Source organism: Copadichromis virginalis, linkage group LG12, assembly GCF_057382275.1.
Source record: "Copadichromis virginalis isolate Kocher_CV1m ecotype Utaka linkage group LG12, C_Virginalis_male_GT1.1, whole genome shotgun sequence".
NCBI classification, from domain to species: Eukaryota; Metazoa; Chordata; class Actinopteri; order Cichliformes; family Cichlidae; genus Copadichromis; species Copadichromis virginalis.
The window spans coordinates 39,826,847-39,846,487 of NC_140629.1; the positions used below are offsets into that span (position 1 = coordinate 39,826,847).

Sequence of the window (19,641 nt, forward strand, 5' to 3'; positions counted from 1 at the left end):
CAGCCACCCTGGGGCGCACTGACAGAGGCGAGTATGTAGTTATCTTGCTGTAGCAATTGATTGTTTGTATCTTCCTTTAAATGCCAATTTTTTTTGCAATGCTCCTTTCAAAACACTGCAAATTGTCACGTTTATGAATAAGTAGATTGGGTGAAAAACTACAGTTTTCTTGCTGTAGTCATGTTAAGAATGTAGTTAATACTGTTGTAACCAGGAAGTCACGCACACAGAGACACTCACACGTGCATACACACCCACACACACACATGCTCGCACACACACAGTGCCTGACACGCCACATGGGTTTTTTCGATGGGTGGTGCTTGTGTAAACTATAACTGTATTTAACAAAAAGGCTGCAGAGGGAGCCAAGGTCAGAGCCGTTTGAGGTCGAGGGCAGAGTGCTGCTCTGAAAATCCGACCAGGCTTCCCTTGTGCACGTTAAAACCGATCGATCGCTGTTCTGTCTTGCTTTGATCATGGGAATAAGTCTCTGAGTCAGCGAGGTCTATAAGTTTAGACCTAACACAGGGTCTAATCAAATAACTCAAAAAATGCAATACAGACAGAACCTGCAACTAAGAGCTAATGTGTCAAGATACTAAGGAAAAGAACCAGACCACAAACACAAGGACTTGGAAAAGTTCATTTATAAGTAGAGCCGCTATTATTTTGCTCTCTGTGTTTTATGAAGCTTATGCACAAGTTCAGTAGTGAATGTCTGTAATCGGTCATCTGCCTGCTTTCCTGAGTGTTTGGCTGCTTTTCTGTTCTTTACACTGCTATCACTTTTCCATGCTGTCAATCATTACTCTAATCCAATCATTTTCTTTCCTGCCTTCTTTGGGCCAATCAGCCTCCATGTTGCATAGTTTAAATCTGTGCTCTCCATCATCCTCATTTTCAAACTCTCATTTTTGCCACTCACCTTCTCCCCATCTCCACATCACAGACTCCTCAGTCAGACCTCCATCCAAGCCTCAGTCTTCATCTTCATCACCACCGGCGCCTAGACTCTGGGTTGGTCCTGTCCTAAATCACCACCAGGATTCTGTTCTGCCACAATGGGTCATCAGAGTCTAATCACCAAATACATTCATTTCTCTGTCTCAGTTAATCATGTTCACTACTTCCTGTGAACATGATTATATTGAACTCTACATGTAGCCGAATCAGATGTTAATCAGTTTGGTTTAAGAACTACAGAAAAGGGCTTTCCTGTACACTGTATTAATAAAATCATTGGTCCCTTTGTGTGGATTTACCAAGTCAGTATAAAAATTACTACACATTGTTTTCACCTTGTTTTTATTTGCTTTGTCAAACATACCAATCAATTTGTTACTGAGTGGATCAGTGAAGCTACCTGGCGTTCTAGATACACAACTAAAAAGATATACTTGATATTTCTCATCAACAGTTTCTACAGTTAAAAACATATTTTCTGTGCTTTCCACCAACAGACAGGGAAACTGCTTCTCCATTTCTATTGGTCCTTTTAACTTTAAACTAGTCACATCATAGTCTTTGTTATTAGTCTCAGATAAAGAAAAAACATTCAACTCTATGAACTGATATAAATATTCCTGTTTTGTGCAGTTTCTGCATCTTTCTACTGTTGGTGTGTATGACTGATAGAGCACCTGCCATTTCCACATTACTGTTGAAAAGCTCATCTGAGTAATACTCACAGTAATGTTTCATGTTGTTGTGGCTTTCTAAATCTGTGTATGAATCAAAATTTATTCAAGTTGTGCACATTTGTGTCCAAATAGTTTCATGTTTGTGTGAAGTGGAACATGGATTTGTGAGTATTCATTTACATACAGTTTTTCTTATTCCTCCACTGATCATGCAATATACATTTACAACTATTTTAAAGTCAGTTCTCTCCATTCTGTACAGTTGAAAATGTTAAAATGATCCAGCTTAACTAACACTAAAACACAGTGCTGTTGAATCTTGTTTATTTAAATCTATCTAGAAAAGAAAGTGCACATCACACAGAATGAGCCAGAAACAGAAACAGAATTTTTAAAAGCTAGACTGCTTGCTTCGCCCACCGTTCCCACGTCTGACTATGTCTCATTTCCTGCCGGCAGCACACTCTGCAGACAGAATATAATACATGCGGTACATAGATACAGTAATATTTCCACCCACAGCTTCCTGTTTACCACAGGTGGGCAACATCTATGTATATGTATTCTAACTATGTATACAGACGTGAACAAAATTGTTGGTACCCTTCGGTCAATGAAAGAAAAACCCACAATGGTCACAGAAATAACTTTCATCTGACAAAAGCTTTTCAACCATGCTTCAACTGAATTATTTTAAAAATAAATGCATGAAACAGGCCTGTTTCATGCATCAAGAACAGTATCTTGAATCTTATTCCACTTCCTCTCATTTGGCTGTGTTGTTCTGTATGATGTCTTGATGTGTTGCTCAAATGTTACTCAAAATTTGGAGATTTTTGTTAAAAAACTAAAAAGCTTGTTCACTTTACTTGGATGCAACATGTATGTGTGATTTTGTTAGAAGTGAGACTCTTCCCCTTTGCAAAATATGACATGAGCATATCAGGCAATACAATCTTCAATAAATCAAACAGAATGCCAGGGCTGTACATTGTACACCTGTAGATGGGCACACAACATGTGTACTGCTTGGAAGCGATAAAGACTGAAGGTCAAAACATCCAAAAACCAACCTGGAATAATAAGTTCTGGTGGTGGTCACAGAAATGTTTTATATGATATCCATCCAGGCAATTTCTTCCACTTGTCCACTTCAACGTCATGGGGATGGGCCATAATGTGAGCTGGAGCCTATCCCAGACACATAGAGACAGACAACCATTCACACTCACATTCACCAGCATGTCTTTGGTGTGTATGAATATCCCAGCATACCTAGAGAGAACCTACGTAGAATTGGGCAGAATATGCAAACTCCAAACAAAAAGGCCCACACTGGCTTCAAACCAAGGACATTCTTCTTCTTCTTGCCAAAAACGATACTCATAACCATCTCACAGATGAAACATTATGTATAGCTACCTTCAAAACTATTAATATTTCCTTTGGCTCTTTCTCTTTAATTGATCTTTCTGAGTTAGCTTCAGTAATGACTTCCTCCGAACCATCAATGTGACTTTTAGACCCCATCCCTTCAAGACTCCTCAAAGAAGTCCTGCCATTAATTAATTAATTAATCTATGTCTATTAATGGACTACATACTACATAATTTTAAGGTGGAAGTTATAATTATCCATTATTTTCACATGATGGCAGAGCTACTGGGACCCGCCCATTTGGCGGGCAAAAACAGTAATGTGGCCATTTGCTCTCCAGCCTTCCTTTAAACATCTTTTAGTTTAACTTCCAGAAACCTGTTGTGCTCTTAGTTGCGTTTGTTTACAGGTGACAGAAGAGCTCAGAGTAAGGCACCAACATGTGAACACACCTTTCCTAACCCTGGCTTACAGGCCAAATCACACCAGTTGCCCCTTTTATCATGTAGTATTTGTCCAAATCAACATAGTTCAAGAATTACTTATGGTAGTTTGTTCAAGCTAGCTACCGTTGTTTTAACTATTCTTGTTCTTCTTGTTTCCATCCAGATGTAAAACAAATGTAGCTGTCCGTACTAGGTAAGCTCTCATGCTGGCAGCAGTGTAAAGTGAGCGATTCTCTACAAGATACATGTAGATTTCACTGAACTGGAGCTCTGGGAGAGACGTCACCACTTTAAGGCTTTTTTAGAAAGCCCTGCATGAAATAGGGGCCACAGGTAGAGCAAGAGTAACAATGCCACAAATGGTGTTGAATAGCACCTTAGGATTACCTCTGCTCTTTGTAACCAAGTGTGAGAAATAGGCAGCCCTCACATCTCTGATCACATTATTAAAAGAAGCTAAAAGGTCCTTTAGGTAGAGGAGATGAACAGTTAGGTGAGTTTTCCTCCACCTGCGCTCTGCTTTACGACAATCATGTTTTAGACAACGAATACTGTCATTTAGCCAAGGAGGAGATTTGCAAGCAGAAACTTTCCTCGTTTTAACCGGATAAATTTCAGCTAAAATAGAAAGGCAATAATTATTCAAAAGATTGGTTGAATGATCAAAAACTCTAGGCTGGGTAATAAAAGTATAGCCATCCGGGCAGAGTTCAACAAATGACGAATAGTCTACGTCCCACTGCCAGGTCTCAGTTAGGAATAAAAGAATCCAGTTTTTTAGATAATATAAAATCATTCAACAAGAATGATTTATTAGACAGAGATCGAGGTTAAAAAAGCGCCATATTCAGCGAAGTAGAAGCCTCCGTATTTGCGGAGGCTCAAGTTAAAGGACGTAGATACTCAGGGTTTGAACCATCTTGCTCATAGAATCCGAGGGAAGAAAAAGCCAGCCAGCAGAAGAGTCTGGATAAACCCTCCCCAGGCAGGCCAGTCTCAAAGAGCCGGGCCCAGCGTATCCAAACAGGGACGTGGAAAACAAGTCCACCTCCATGGAGCTTCTCTGAGCACAGGAGACAAGGCACGCTCGGTGTCACTTCCCAGCCGAACCCCGCAGCCAGTAAAGCCTGAGCTTTACCTGAAAGCCTCCTCTTCTCACTCTCCTTCTCCGTGGTCTAGAGGATCCGCCGAAATCACCTGACGAGGATCCAGCTGATGGAAGAGGGTGGAAAATGCCGAAGGAGGACGAAGAGACATCATGAGGCATCATAAAAGATGGGATAGATAGCAAAGCCAGACGATCATACACCAACGCAGCCAATACATCGTTAAAACTAAATGAGAACAGCAAAGCAGAAAAAAAATAACACAAAAGTAGTGGAGCAAACTGCACCCGGCAGCGGCAGAGCCAAACACATGCGCCACCATACCCTTCATCATGATACCATAGCACAATAGTGCCATGATGAAGGGTATGGTGGAACAGCTGCATCTGGGATGCTGCAATCTAGTGATTGCGCTTCTGGCTGAGCCGCTGTCCACATTGGATGGGAGGAAAGCATGGAAGGAGGCGTTGGATTCGGGCAAGGGAGGGTGGTGGTGTGGGTGTATCAGTATCAGTGTACATGTGTGTTGGAATGTATATCTTGTGTTCAGCCTGAGAGAGTGTCCTTTTGCCTATTAGTCAAAGATCAACAGTCCACAGCCTACGCAGGTGTGGGGGTAGCCGCATGAGAGATGCTGTAAATGTTGTTTTGGGACAAACAAACTGCATCAGTTTTACAGTTATTCTTAATGTCATCACTGGTCTCCTGTTGTATCATCTGTTTAAGAGCCGTGAGCTCGTCCAAGATGTTTTCCATATTGCGTTCAGTAAGAACAGTCTGAGTACTCACAGCTCTTCCCACATTTTCGATCATACCTGCCAGCTTTGTGGCGGTTTGAACAGCAGTCACCGCTTTCTCCAATTTCAGATAAGCCAGGGCCGAGCCAGCTACGATCACCAAGAGCCCCGTTATTATGGTTCCAAATAGGTAGATGTTCTCAATGTCCTCAGTAGACAGTCCTGCCAGGCACACAACGTGGCACTTCTGCCACCCATCCATTGTGTATCCAGCAGGGAACGTCCCTCCAAGACACTCTCCCAAACCTCGGCTTCTCGTCAAGAATAGAGTGTCAATTGCATTAAGGGACCAGTTGATCAAATCCATAACTCTTCTTTAGGTTTCAGAGAACAAGAGGGAGATAGAGGCTTTCTCGGGGTTAGAGTCAGACGAGACCAGATAAGGAGATAGAAGCAGCAAGCAGGGAAGATAAGGGAAGGAGAGGGTGAAAGATGTGTCCGCCTCCTCCGAGAGCCAAGAGACTATTTAAGTCTCACCCGTCTTTCTGTCTCCTTTCACTTTTTCCATGTTAGAAAAAATATTTTGCCCTGCCATGCTGTTAATTGATGTGGTAGATAAATAATTTATGAAAATATCACTAAATCGCTAATAATAGCGGTCACGTCCGGTTGGGGGCTCTGTTGGCTCTCAGGTGACTGTTTCCTCGCGGCTGCGTGCAGCGGGGCAAGGGGAGGGTCTGTGCTGATGGACGTGGGTTACTGACCTGGCAACCTGGCTGCCCCTGGGTGGGTCCGGGATGGGCGTGAGGTTCTGGGGGCGCTCCGTCTCTGGGCTGGGGCCCGGGCCGGGCCTCGGGGGCTTGGGTCCTGGTTGGTGTGTTGCCGGGGTTGTGGGCAGGTGGGTGCATGGGGGCCCGGCCCTGGAGCAGGGTGCCGCCGGTGCGTCGAGCCGCCTGGGGGGCTCTTCAACTGGTGGGGGGGATGGTCACATCTTGCAGGAGCTTTCTTCTCTTCAGGAACTCTCTGCAGGAGGGGGAGATACAGGAGAGGTGGAGGAAGATCTCAGCCTGGGCGTTTACCGTCTTATGTAGTCTGGAAGATGTGTGGATGGTGGGGTGGGTGCAGTTTTCTCTGTGGTGGGGTTGGGTGGACTGTCCAGGGCTCTGTGGAGCCGGAGGGCGCTACTGCACTGGGCCCCGGTCTGATGGGCCTGGGCCCCCCCTTCCCTGGCGGGTCGCGAAGGGTGGGAGTGCCTACTGGGGTCAGCGGGGGAGCTGGCCCCAGGGAAGGGTTACCTGCCCCTCCCTTCCTTCCCTCCCCATCTCCAGCTGCCTCCCTCTTCCCGCTCCTCCACAACCACCCACACATGCAGGGCCTTGGAGTGGGGGTATGTCACCAGGGTGCAGAGGAGGCTACCCCCCCCCCCGTCCCCTTCTGGCTGCCTCTGCCTCAATTTTATCCCACAACTTAGACATTCACATTACTCACACTCTCATTACACATACATATAGGATCTTGGGGGTGGGCACAATCACGGAGTCCAAATCACCATCAGGGTGTATACCTCACCCCTGACGTCGTTGCCCACCTCTCAATTTTAAATACACTTAGTCATTGAGGGCTAGCAGGAGGGACTATGCGCTTACCTGCTGCTCCTTGGCAGGTAGCTCCATGCCCTCCTGGGTTTTAATTGCACCTTAGAACACATATGCATCAACACTACAATGAGCGGGTGGAGGGAGGTTTGGAGTCTTCTCCCACCCCCATTCTCTGCGGCCTGCTGGAGCGGGAGGGCTAGTAGGAGGAGTTGGCCGTCCGACTGCGGTCTGGGGTGTGGGGCCTCCCTGCTGCTGCGGAGTCGGGGTGGTCTGCCTCTCCCCACCGCAGGGAAAAGGGTAACACCACCTGGGTCTGGGTGCAATTCCCCCCTCCAGGGGAAAGGGTACCTAGACCCGGTTTGTAGAGTACGCTTGGGGAGTGTGATTGTGTGTACAGCGTCTCTTTATGTCTGTCTCCACGTTGGTTGAGTGTGGAGTGAGTGCATGAGGGTGGGAATGGATGTTTGTGTCTGTGTGTGCCTGTATGTCTGTGTCTATATGTCAGGTTGGGTATCAGACGCCACCTCTCTGGGGACACCTCAGGCCCTCCAAGGTTTGGAGGCCTATCTCCACCCACCACCACTTCCCCTGCCGGTGGCGGACTCCCTCAGGTGTCGGTGTGTTGGTGGTTCTTTGTGTCTGGGGGTGGGCGTCCGGGTACACACCGGCTCACTCCTTGGCGGCCGCTTGTCGGGGCCTGGGGCCTGGGGCTCGCTCGGGCCCCTTTGGAGGTGGGGTGCCCCCGGCCTCTCGGCCTGGGGCTCGGTCACTCAGGCACAGCTGGGGGCCGGCGGAGCTCACGGGCGCGTCACTGCAACTCCCCCTGACTTCTGCTCCGCGGCTGCTGGGCGAGCCCTCATCTGGGACTCTCCTCAGCTCTTACTGGGACAGTGGCGCGGCTGCCCCTCTGTTGGTCTTCCATGGTCTCTTGTGTTCTGGGGGCCTCTGGATGTCTGGAGTTTTGATCTCCTCCATACCCGCTTCACACCCTGGAGGACGGGGCTGTGGCCCCCCCACACTCCCTAGCAGATCATTACATGGAGAAACCTTTGGAATGCAAGCATGCTAATCCACACAGGTATGCACACATGGGTATTCACAGACGCGGACTAAAGCTTTCTTGGCTGCTGCCTCAAAGCACACTGTGCGCTGTCTATCTTGCGTGCTGCACAATATCGTTTATTATTTAGTAAATATTGATATCTATGACTAGCTAGTTTATTGTGATGGTGCTTTGTTTTCTCTATTATTATGTTGCTCTTTGTTGTTTGCTGTCTCCTCTGTTTGTTTTTTTTGTTTGTTTGTTTTTTTTCTCCATACAGGTGACCCAGGAGTTCTTTTTTTTTTCTCCATACAGGTGACCCAGGAGTTCTTTTTTTTTTCTCTCTCTCTTCCCCCCCCTTCTCACCGTCTCTTCTCCCCTTTGGTTTTCTTTCTTTCTCTCCCCCTCTTTCTCTCATTCATTCCCCCTGTCCTATTTATTAAAAAAAAAAAAAAAAAAAAATGACAAAGGATGAACTGAAGCTCTGCCATCACGTAATGTCGCATACTGCTGTTTCTGATGTCATTTAGAAAAAAAAAAAAAAAAAGAAAATATCACTAAATCTGTCATTTATTATTTTTAATATTGAGTAATGATCATATCTCACCTCTAGTCTTCTCTGTCTTGATTTCAGGTTTCCACCATGTGCTGTAGATAGATCAGGAGGTTAACTCGACCAAGCAGTCAGAATACCGGAATAGGGAGGATGGTGTAGGTTTGAGTTTATTAGATTGATACATATATACCAACAACACAGTGTACATCACTGTCAGTATCCTTAAATTCAGAGCAGTTTTAGAGCAGTTTCTGAAAGTCAACAACTTTAATGGAATATATTCCCGACTGTAGTGTAAGCACAGCAAGTGCAGAAAGAGTGCAATGATAATTGAATTGGGGGAGGGGCGACCTGTTATCAGGTTACACATGCAAAGGGAGTTAACTTTTAGATTATAATACACCAACAAAGGAATCCATCTGTGGCCTTCCTCATTATCCATCCTCATCATTCCTATGAAAATACCCAACAAAGGTGTCAAAACACAAATAGTCATAGCCAAAAGTGTACAGCAGCTTGTAAGACTTATTTCTTTCAGTATGATTGGGCCTAAGGACTTTGGTAATAATCAAAGACTCACATAAATATGATGAAGATCAAGACACTGAATGAAATTATAGTTTCAAAAAGATTTAAAATATCACACACAAGTCAATGTCAGTGTTTATATTAATATACCTGCACAACCTCTATGTGTTATATAGACCTTGCCATTGCACAGCTCATAGCCTTAATGCTTCCTCTATGTGACCATCTAGCACTACTGCCAGCATAGACTAAGTGGAGAGCTGCTCACGCATTTAGTGCTGAGTTGAGAGCATCAGGCTGCAAATGCAGCTACACATTCAAAGGATTTCAAATTGTTTTAGGTCTTAAACTGGCTTTGTAACTCTTCAAAAAAAAAAAAAAAAAAATCCACTCAAAAAGCACATTTCCCACCAAGTCCAGAGCACCGGTTACAAATTCTAAAGTTTTATGGATCTGTGATAACTGCAATCTTCCTTTCTCTTCCTGTTCTGCACTACGTTCCATGCTAATGCTGCTGACAGACAGAAATTAAACTGCTGCAAAACACATGTGTCAGAGTGGGTGTGGGGATTAGGAAGCTCAGTTTGATTTGACAAGATCTTCACTGAAATTAAAGAAAACATGAAATCAAAATCTGAATGAAGATGCTTTGTTTCATCATTTAAGTACCATCCACACGAATCACAGGGAAACACTCAGTATTTGGAAAATCAACAGATGCATAAAATACTGTTATTCTTCGTTATGTCACTAATTATGAAGCACAGAATTTATATTTGACATTTATCAAAATAAAGTCAAATATTATCTACTGTATCTGATTATTTTCAATGATAATTGAGTAAATGTTGTTATAATTAGATATTGCAGAGGCATAAATAATATCTAAACTTTACGGTCATATATCTGACTATTTAATAAAAAATAATGAGATTTTATAATAAAACTCGATAATTACTGATTACACAACATGTATGAAAAAACCCAAAACAAATAAACACAATAAAAATAGAACTATTCCCAATAAAATACAATAAATCAAATCACACACTCTCCAGATTTTTACCAAACATTACAGAAAACAACAAATCAGAAAAGATTAAAATGACTGATTCAACTTACAGTGCAGTACAGAGCAAAACTAACAACTTAAATGAAAATCCTGGTACTTAAAGAGCTCAGCCCAGGAAAAATTATTTGATTCATAACTTCGAAAAAAGACAAGAATAAAGGTACCTGATCACCAAATGTGTCGTCTTTCTTTGTGATCAAACATTTAATACCCCCGCCCACACAAACACACACACACAATGATAACATTAGAATGACAAAGTCACACTGATAACTGTTCTGTTCTTTACTTATTTGAAAATAATTTGTTTTTCCTGCATCATTGCAACTTATCCTCTGTTTCTATTTTGAAGTCAATTATGATAAAAACATTTATTTGCTGGAAAAACACTGACCATAGCTTCCACTCTGCCAGGTGGGAGATTAATGAGCTGAGACAGAGTGGAACATGCTGGTTCCACGTGGGTCTTTTAGCAACTAATACCTATTCAGTCTTTGGAGTTAGTTTAACCAGTCAGAAGCTTTGGTAATGTTGGGATAGTGACTTGTGGTTTAATGGTGAGACTGGAGTCCGACACTGTGTTTAAGGCAGGTTCGATGACACCCAGTCAGAATTATTTGCTGTTGTGAGGAAATCCCAAACATTTAAAACGTGCAGAACAACAAATCGGTGCTTCTTTAACGTTTTTTCCCAGTACAAATGAAAGAAAAACAACTGAAATCATTCATTTCTCGTCATAAAATGCTGCAGCCTGATGCTTCACTGACCTCATCACTTAAGATTTTTTGCATCAATTCACTTAATTGTTGTTCATGTTTTTCCTGTAGTTCGTCCTTGTCCTCCTCAGTTTTTGCGTTCCTCATTTGTTTTTCATGTTTTTCCACTAGATTCTTGATCTTTCTCAGGTTTTCGCTCTTCTTGGTCACACGTTTGACTAAGTCGTTCATTTCCTTCACGTGTTCTTCCCGCTGAGCATTTAATTCATCCATGTGTTTCTTTTGGGATTCGTTGAACTCTTCTGCTTTCTGTCTGGCTTTTCTTTCATAGCTCTTCTTTAGGTCCTCCAGTGTTTTCTGATGATTGTTCTCTGTTATTTCCATTTCTCTTCTTATTTGTTCCTCTTGTAATTTGTTGTTTTCGTATTTTATTTTTTCTTGTTTGTAACTTTCCAGCAGTTTGTCTATTCTTTCTTCCTCCTCCTGTCGTCTCTTTTCATCTTCTTGTCTTTGTTTCTCTCGCTCTTCTCTTCGTTCTTTCTCCCAGGCTTCTTGTTTTCGTTGCATCTCTTCTCTGGTCTCTTCCAGCTGTCTGTCGACACTTTCCTTTGCCTCTTTTTCCAAATGAATTTGTCTGTCCAACTTTTCAAGTTCTTCTTTGAATTGTTGTCGATATCTTTCTTCTCCAGTGTCCTTTTCCTTTTCCTCCTTTTCTCTCATTTCTTCTTCTTTTTTCTTCTTCTCTTGTTCTTCCTTAATTTTGTTCATCATTTCCTCGAGTTCTTCAGCTTTCTGTTTTCCATCCTTTTCTGATTTTTCTTTCTCTTCTGCCATTCTTATTTTCATTGCTTTCATTTCTTGCTTATGTTTTCTTTCAATCTCTTCCTTTTCCTTCTGCATCTCTTCTTCCTTCTCCTTTAAATTCTTCTGCATCTCCTTCCTTATCGCAGCTTCAGCCTCTTGCAGCATCTCATTGGTGTAGAAGCTTCCTCCATTGTTCTTCACCATGGTGTCAATCTTTTTTATCAGCTCACTGACTTGTGTGCAGTTTTGTTTGTCAGAGTTATTGAACACATGGTATCTTCCTCCACAGTTAGAGATCAGCTTCTTAAAGGAATCATGACATTTGTTCTTGATGTAATCATCAATAGACTCTCCCTGACGCTCCAGATCATCTCCTCTGGTAAAAAGGATGATGGTGAACTTTTCTGAATTCTTCCCAAAGAATCTTTTAGTGAGCCTGATCGTTTCTCTCTCCTCTGCTGTGAATCTACCAACCCCTATCACCACCAAGAAGACATGCGGTCCTGGAGCCAGCTGGCTGATACATTTCACCAGCTCTTCTTGAACTTCTTCATTGGACAGAGCTGTGTCAAACAGACCAGGAGTGTCGACCACAACAACAGGACGACCGTCCACCTCACCCTCTGCCTTCGTACAATATGTTGTGACCGACATTTGACTTGATGCAGCTATAAACTTGTCGTTTCCTAAAATCGTGTTTCCTGTAGAGCTCTTTCCACAGCCGGTCTTCCCAATCAGCACAATCCTGAGACAATCTGAGTCTTTTCCTTCAACTTCATCACCTAAAACATGAAAACAATCAGAGTTAAAACTTGTATACTGCTGGATTAAAACTCTTTGGGTCACTGAACACATAAAAATATTAAAATCTAAACTACTTACAAGTCATCATGTTCGTCTTCAGCTTCTCAAGTTCATCATGTTGCATCTGTATGGATTTATCTTGTTGTAAGACTTTCTCCATCTGTGCATGTAGAAATGTTGTCTTTGTATAACAGTGTGGTTTGTTTGTGGCATCACTAATTTTGTCCACAACCTCAAACATCTTTGTAATCTGCTGTTTGTCTTTGATGTTGAGAACCACATGTCTTTGTCCGAACGTCTGAAGAAGCTTCTGGATGTCTTTGTCTATACTTAATATATTTTCAGCAGCTGGATCTGTAGGATCTGAGCCCACAGTGAACAGAATCATGGTGAAGTCATTGACTCGAGAGCCGAATGCATCCTGGATGGTCTCTAACTCTCCCTTGTCTTCATCAGTGAGGGGAGCCACAGATAGGACCAGGATGAAGGCATGGACACCCTCAGGATCACAGAGGGAGATACACCTGAGTGATTCCTCCATCACTGCCTGCTGAGGTTTTCCATACAAGGCAGGCAGCTCCACCAGGGACACCCAACGTCCACACACCTCTCCCTGATGTTTAACACACTCTGATGAGTTGGAGGCTGAATGAAGCTCAGTCTGACCTAAAATGGCCTTGGCTGCTGACGTCTTCCCTGCTCCTCTCCTCCCAAACAGAACCAGGTTCAGACTGGACTTCAGATTGGGTTTAGCCTCTTCTTTTAATATGAGATATTTTCCCCAGTTTTTAGTCACCATCTCATTCATTTCTTCCATCAACTCTGAGGAATCTGAGAAGGAGTCTTTTCTGTCAAAATTAATGTAGTGCTGCTTTTGTTTGGATTCTTCAATGAGTTTATCCACTGAGTTATTCCCTTCCTGATTATGCGTTCGGATGACGATGGAGTGATTAAAAGCATCTTGACCAAACAAGCTCAGGACCAAATTCAGAGTTTTTCTGTTCTCCTCAGTAAAATCAGAAGGTTTGACTAACAGCAGCAGAACGTTTGGTCCAGGAGGACAGAGACTCACACAGCTCTTCATCTCTTTAAACAGCTCATTCACAGGCAGACTGAAGATGTCGGGAGTTTTTACAACTGTGGGAGGTTTCCTGTTCCTCTCTCCAGAGGCAGCACCAGATTGCTTTCCTCCAAAACCTTTAGACTCTTTTTTCCCAACGAGGAGCTTTTCCAGGGCTGATTTTTTGTTCTCACTTTTTCCAAACAGCATTATCCTGAGTTCACGTGCTGCAAAAAACAATGTAAATTGCCTCAAAAATTATGAAACACATATTTATGTCACATTCTATTAAATAGTTTGTAATTGTTAATCATTTCACTTGAGAAATAATCACTTACAAATTTGTCTTAAAACAGGTTGCTTAGTGATAGCGCTGGCAGTTTCACTTTCCGATATGGTTTCTTGATTAGTTGAAAAGCCATATCAGCTCTCTATTTAGGAGGATAAGCTCATGCAGATGTTTTAAAGGCACTACCGTGATTTTGTTGGGCAGAGGTGGCAAAAGTACAAACTTGATTTACTTAAGTAGAAGAAATGAAACAACTTATTTACTCAAAAGTGGAAATGTACAGGATGTCAACGCTAGCCCTTTATATTATAACATATGATAACCTTTCTTTGGGGCCTCTGAAATACACCCAGAAACTACAAGTGGCTCAGTCAATAGGGGACCTACCATTAACAGGTGGGACTGATGACTTGACCTACAAGGCTATTCAGGTTTGGTTTATCTTATCAGGGTTACGAGGAAAGACACCTGGACAATTTCTAGGTAGTTAGTACTCCAGCTGGTGCAGGGGTGCAGCTGGGTAAGACCCATAGGACCAGAGATTAGGACCTTTTTATCAGAGAACCCTCCCCCCAAAAAAAGGTTCCTCTCCAAGGGTTGTTGGCCCGCAGATTGGCACCGGACTGTCCTTTGTCACTGATTCTGTTTATAATTTTTTTGGACAGAATATTTAGGTGCATTCAAGGGCTACACACTTATTAGGTGCTGGGATCAATGGTCTCAGGGTATAATCTCTGATTTTACCTCTGATCTTACCGAATTTCCCAGAGTAATCCACCCGAGGGATTAATAAACTTTTATCTTATCTGATTTTTGATTTTGTTGATTTTGCAAGGGACTGACTTCCAGTTTGCACTAGTGTGGTGTGACACAGTTAGGATGAGAATTAGCACTTCCAAGTCTGAAATGTCAAGAATGTCATAAGACATAAAGATTGGGATGGCCACTAACTTTTTGTCATGGTCCGTGGGAGTGCCTGGAGGGGGTTTTCCTTGTGTGGCTGCTGAGCCATCCCTTTGGGGCAGGGACTTCAGTGCTTCAAGTGAGCCTCAGCTGCGAGCAATCAGCGGGAGACCTACTTCAGCTGACTCAACCGGCCCCTCCTTGCCAGTTTGTTCTACTCTTCTTGGTGGTAAATTACGTTTCCCTTTGTGGTTTTCCTTGTGTGATTTATCTGTTGGAGTAATTCCTGTCTTCCCTTCATTCAGCGGAGTTTCAACCCTGGCTTCACCTTACTGGGACAGTCCCTGTCTCCCAGCCGGCTCGCCCGCCTGCCCTCTAACCTCCACGCTTCAGCTTGAGACCCTCCAGAAGCTTCCCACAGACCTCTCTCCCCTCTCCTCAGTGAAACGAACCATGACTGGCACAGTAAGGCGAACTATTCTCCAGTTTCTAGTTATCAAGCTCTAGTTTTCTCTTTCGATTTTAACTACCTCTCCATCTGTTACAGAATATCCCCTCGCCTCTCTGGCCTCTTCCGCGTTCCTGCCACTAGCCTTTTGGGCCCCTCGTCACTTTTGGCCACCTTTTCAAATAAATATCACTGTAAGCATTCCACGCCCATGTTTGTCTGCGTTTTTGGGTCCACTTTCCTGGGCAAAGCTGTTGGTTCATGATACTTTCTGCTTCTTAATTCAGATCAAACTGAGGTTATTGTACTCTGCCTTAAAATCTTAGAAATATGGTGGCTAACCAGATTCTTACTCTGGATGGCATTACCTTGGCCTCCAGTAACACTGTGAGGAACCTTGGAGTCATTTTTGACCAGGACATGTCCTTCAACGCACATATTAAACAAATATGTAAGACTGCTTTCTTCCATTTGTGCAACATCTCTAAAGTTAGAAATATCCTGTCTCAGAGTGACGCTGAAAAACTAGTTCATGCATTTATTACTTCCAGGCTGGACGACTGTAATTCATTATTATCAGGAAGTCCAAAAAACTCCCTGAAAAGCCTTCAGCTGATCCAAAATGCTGCAGCAAGAGTCCTGACAGGGACTAGAAAGAGAGAGCAGATTTCTCCTGTTTTGGCTTCCTGTTAAATCCAGAATTCAAAATCCTGCTCCTCACATACAAGGTCTTAAATAATCAGGCCCCATCTTATCTTAATGACCTTGTAGTACCATATCACCCTATTAGAGCACTTCGCTCTCGCTCTGCAGGCCTACTTGTTGTTCCTAGAGTATTTAAAAGTAGAATGGGAGGCAGAGCCTTCAGTTTTCAGGTCATATGATTGTTGGGTTTTTCTCTGTATCTACTGTACAATATAAAGCGCCTTGAGGCGACTGTTGTTGACTGTTGTTCTTACCAGAGTAAGAATCTGGTTAGATACCATATTTCTAAGATTTTCAGATTAAAATCTGGTTGGCTGATGCCTGACAACACAGGAGGGAAATGTCATTGTAGGATTAGTAGAGCTTTATCCCTCCCTTCCTAAATTATATAGCTTTTGGCATTATAACTAATACTTTAAATGAAATGATTTTTATTTTACTCATGATACATCAATGTTGTTAGTTCAACTTACAGTCCTTGATGTCATAGCTGCTATCTTCTGGTTTTTGGAAATCCTCTGCAAAAACATAAAGAACTCAAGTTATCCTTCAACACTTAAATGTGGAAAATCTCTTGGTGTTACAGGAATGTGTCATGAGGTCTCTACTTCTGATATGCCAAGTAATTAGTGTACTTGACTGAAATCAATTCATACCATCTCAATTAAGTTTAAAGACTGGACCCTGAGCCGGTGAGAAAAGACTAGAAGCAGAGATTTTATCCCAAGTTGTTTTTGGTTGTTTTTTTTATCGTATCAACTTGACCCCAATTTTATAAAGTTCTGATCATCTTCAAAGATGGAGCAATATTTCACAGATAACATCTTTTTTCTGCACATCCCAGTATCACTAACAATACCATGAATCTATTTCTTGTTCCTAAGTGGTCACTGGAGAAACTAAAGAAATCCGAATTTGGATTTCAAAACAAACCAAGAAAGTACCTCAGCATATCACTGTCTCTGAGTGAAGTATTTACAAGCATGACTTCCTTAATCCAGCTTCTTTGTGTTTCTTGTTGTGGGCAAGAAGCCATTTTGTCAGGGGTTTTTGTTATCCTGCTTTCTTTTCGTACTTCGTGTGGGTGGACTAATTATACAATTCACCCTGGAGTGTGTGTCTGTGATAATCCACCTGTTCCTGATTGCCTGGTGGATCAGGGAGCTATTTAAGGTGCCTTCAAGCAGCTTTCAGTTATTTATTTTTTATTTACATTCATTCTTTCAGCAAGTGAAGCGACTGGAAATGAACGAGTAACTATATTGGCAGAACAGGGCGACATGTACTGTGAGCATGTTGGATATGTTTATCAGCCAACGTTGCTCCTAAAACCAGCAGCACAGTGTGATCATGGCAGTTGGATCCTGCTCCACCCTGCTGCTGCACCTGTTTGTTGTGTGCTCTCACTTCCAATACCTGAACAGATGTTACAGTTACTCTCTAAATCTACTCTCTGTGGACGGTGTGAGTGCAAAATCCTCACTGCTGATCAATAACATGTGAGTGGACTCACCAGCTGTTTTGGTTGCCATGATGTCGATTTTCTGAAAAGACCTGGGGATGAACTGGAAGGAAAAAAAAAAAGTATTTTAGGTTCTTTGAATCACACGACATGTGATGGTAGGTGGACAAAGGGCTGTAAGCATGAATGGTTCTAATGGAACGGCACAAAAAAGAGAGAAGTTGTTATTGTGATATTGTTTTATGCAGTACTTCAGTTGGTCTCCGGTTGGTCACCATGTAGAGAATGTTTTATACAAACTGGGGGGTCAAGTGTAACCAATTACATTTAGACGATTAAGACATCATGAGTAACTGCAGAAAGAAGGTTCACATCTTTCACTTTCAATTTCAGTTTTCAAAGAAAAGTCTTTGTATAGACTGATCAACCAGATTGAAGAATCAGGGGACCTCAGTCTGAACACATGTAGAAGTGTTTTATACACATGGATGATTTATTTCACGTTCTCAACCTCAGAGATCATTTATGCTTTCAGGAGGCCTACTGTGCACAAGAAGATATTACTTGAATGAGTTTTAATTAAAGAATATTATGATGGATCCATTTGATCCACTCATGTGTGCTGCATTCAAGTGCATAATTGGACTAAGATTATTCCAAACAGTCGGACAGAAACGACCAACTATAGACCACATCACCTGGATCATAATCACATTCACATCTTACTACAAGGATTAATTTAGCAAACACTTCTGAGAACGATGATTAGATGAGATCACGAGAGTCTAAAAACTCCAGTAAGTGAAACACAATCTGAGTGTGGGCGGTACAACCTGCAACAAAGAGAATACCAGGACCTGTTCCAGCCCGCTGGGTACAGGTGAGCAGCTGCAAAAAAGGTGTGTGTGTGTGTGTGTGTGTGTGTGTGAGGGGGGAGTTGTGGCAGTTTCAGTAGAGATTAAAAGTTTCATATAGATAAAATATTAAAATATTCCTCTTCACTCAACTGTCTCACCCTCCAGTTTATATGCAACCTTTCTGTCTACTCAGAGGAAATCATTGATGTCATCATAGGTTATATAACAAATAACCTAAGTTTCATGTTTCTGCTCATTCTGTGCAGTAATTTGATAAAAGCACAAAACAAATATTAGCAATTATAGTTCTGCATCATATCACACAGGTTCACTCTCTGCAGCCATAAAGAAAAGATGTAAATGAGGAAAAATCAAAAGTATATTAAAGGCAGTAACGATCAAAGTGAAACTATCATTAACAAAGAATCACGACGCACCTCACAGCACAAACACAGCTAACAAAGGTGCAGCAGACCTGCAGAGAATCCAAAGCATGAGAAAACATTTAGTGATGAGTTTCACTGTTCAGAAAAAACAGCAGATAAATTTGTGCTTTACCTGTTTGTCGTCCTCCCAGTTCACAGGTGAGACATGGCGCCTGCTTCTTTGTTTGGTTTCACCTCTGACGACGGTATGAAGGCGGGCTTAACGCTGCCCACCCAATCAGAAGTTAGAAACACTGCTCATGTTTTCTCTGAGCCTTCTTTTCTTCACTTTTGATTGGGTGGGAACAACCACCCACCCATACTCTGTGTGCTGGTGTTTGGGTGGGGTGAGTCTACTCGACACAAATTTATGCTTTATATTTGTATATTTGTACAGATTTGTGTCGACGTTCAGAGGCTGGATCCATGCAGAACAGATGACAAAACATCTGCATCGGTGCGCCTTCGTGTTTGTCGTCTGGTTGCACCGATGTTCTGTACGACATCCTGATGTGTTGTCGGTCTGATGTTCGTTGTTTAAAGTTTAAAAGAATACATTTGCCCTCTGTCACTTTAATGCAGCGTGCATTGTGGTTGTGTGAGAAGCCGAGAGCATGAAATTTAATAACTCCACAGACTACAGCTAATCTGTCAGAAAGCAAAAGAATGCAGGGCCTGTTCCAGCCTGCTGTGTTAGGAACGACGGTTACAAATAAAAGTGCGAGACAAAGATCGTCACAACAAAAATGTGAGTGTGCGTGCCTGTTACTGTTGCTCCTGCTTTTTCTCTTCAGCTTAACTTTTACTTACTCGTTTCTTTGTCTTTTGCTTTATAGTTGGAGTGTTGAACTCTTTATATTGAATTATTTAAATTGTTTAGTCTGTTACTGTCTAGGTGCAACTGTGATCCATATAATTTCCTTTGGGATTAATAAAGTATTCTGATTCTGAAACAAAACAAAATCATCAAACAACACTCACACACAACCCTTGACACTCATGCCCATGAAGAGTGGATGGCAACTTCTGACCACGGTCTGTGGATATCAGCTGATACAGTGGC

The 19,641-nt window shown here is 42.5% G+C and overlaps 1 protein-coding gene across 4 annotated transcripts; it reads right to left on the reverse strand.

Annotated features, from left to right (window-relative positions):
- Positions 1–9,615: 9,615 nt before the first annotated feature.
- On the reverse strand, positions 9,616–18,837 carry LOC146697668 (GTPase IMAP family member 8-like). 4 transcript variants are annotated; one of them, XM_085476481.1, is made up of 6 exons: positions 18,712–18,837; positions 18,591–18,628; positions 17,348–17,399; positions 16,308–16,352; positions 12,508–13,716; positions 9,616–12,407 (listed from the first exon to the last, which is right to left on the reverse strand). In XM_085476481.1, exons 3-6 carry the CDS (start codon positions 17,364–17,366, stop codon positions 10,840–10,842), a joined length of 2,841 nt encoding a protein of 946 aa, XP_085332607.1. In that variant the 5' UTR covers positions 17,367–17,399; positions 18,591–18,628; positions 18,712–18,837; the 3' UTR covers positions 9,616–10,839. The 4 variants fall into 4 exon arrangements, with proteins under 4 accessions (XP_085332607.1, XP_085332608.1, XP_085332609.1 ...); XM_085476482.1 differs by lacking the exon at positions 18,591–18,628; XM_085476483.1 differs by lacking the exon at positions 16,308–16,352.
- Between the last annotated feature and the right edge of the window lie 804 nt (positions 18,838–19,641).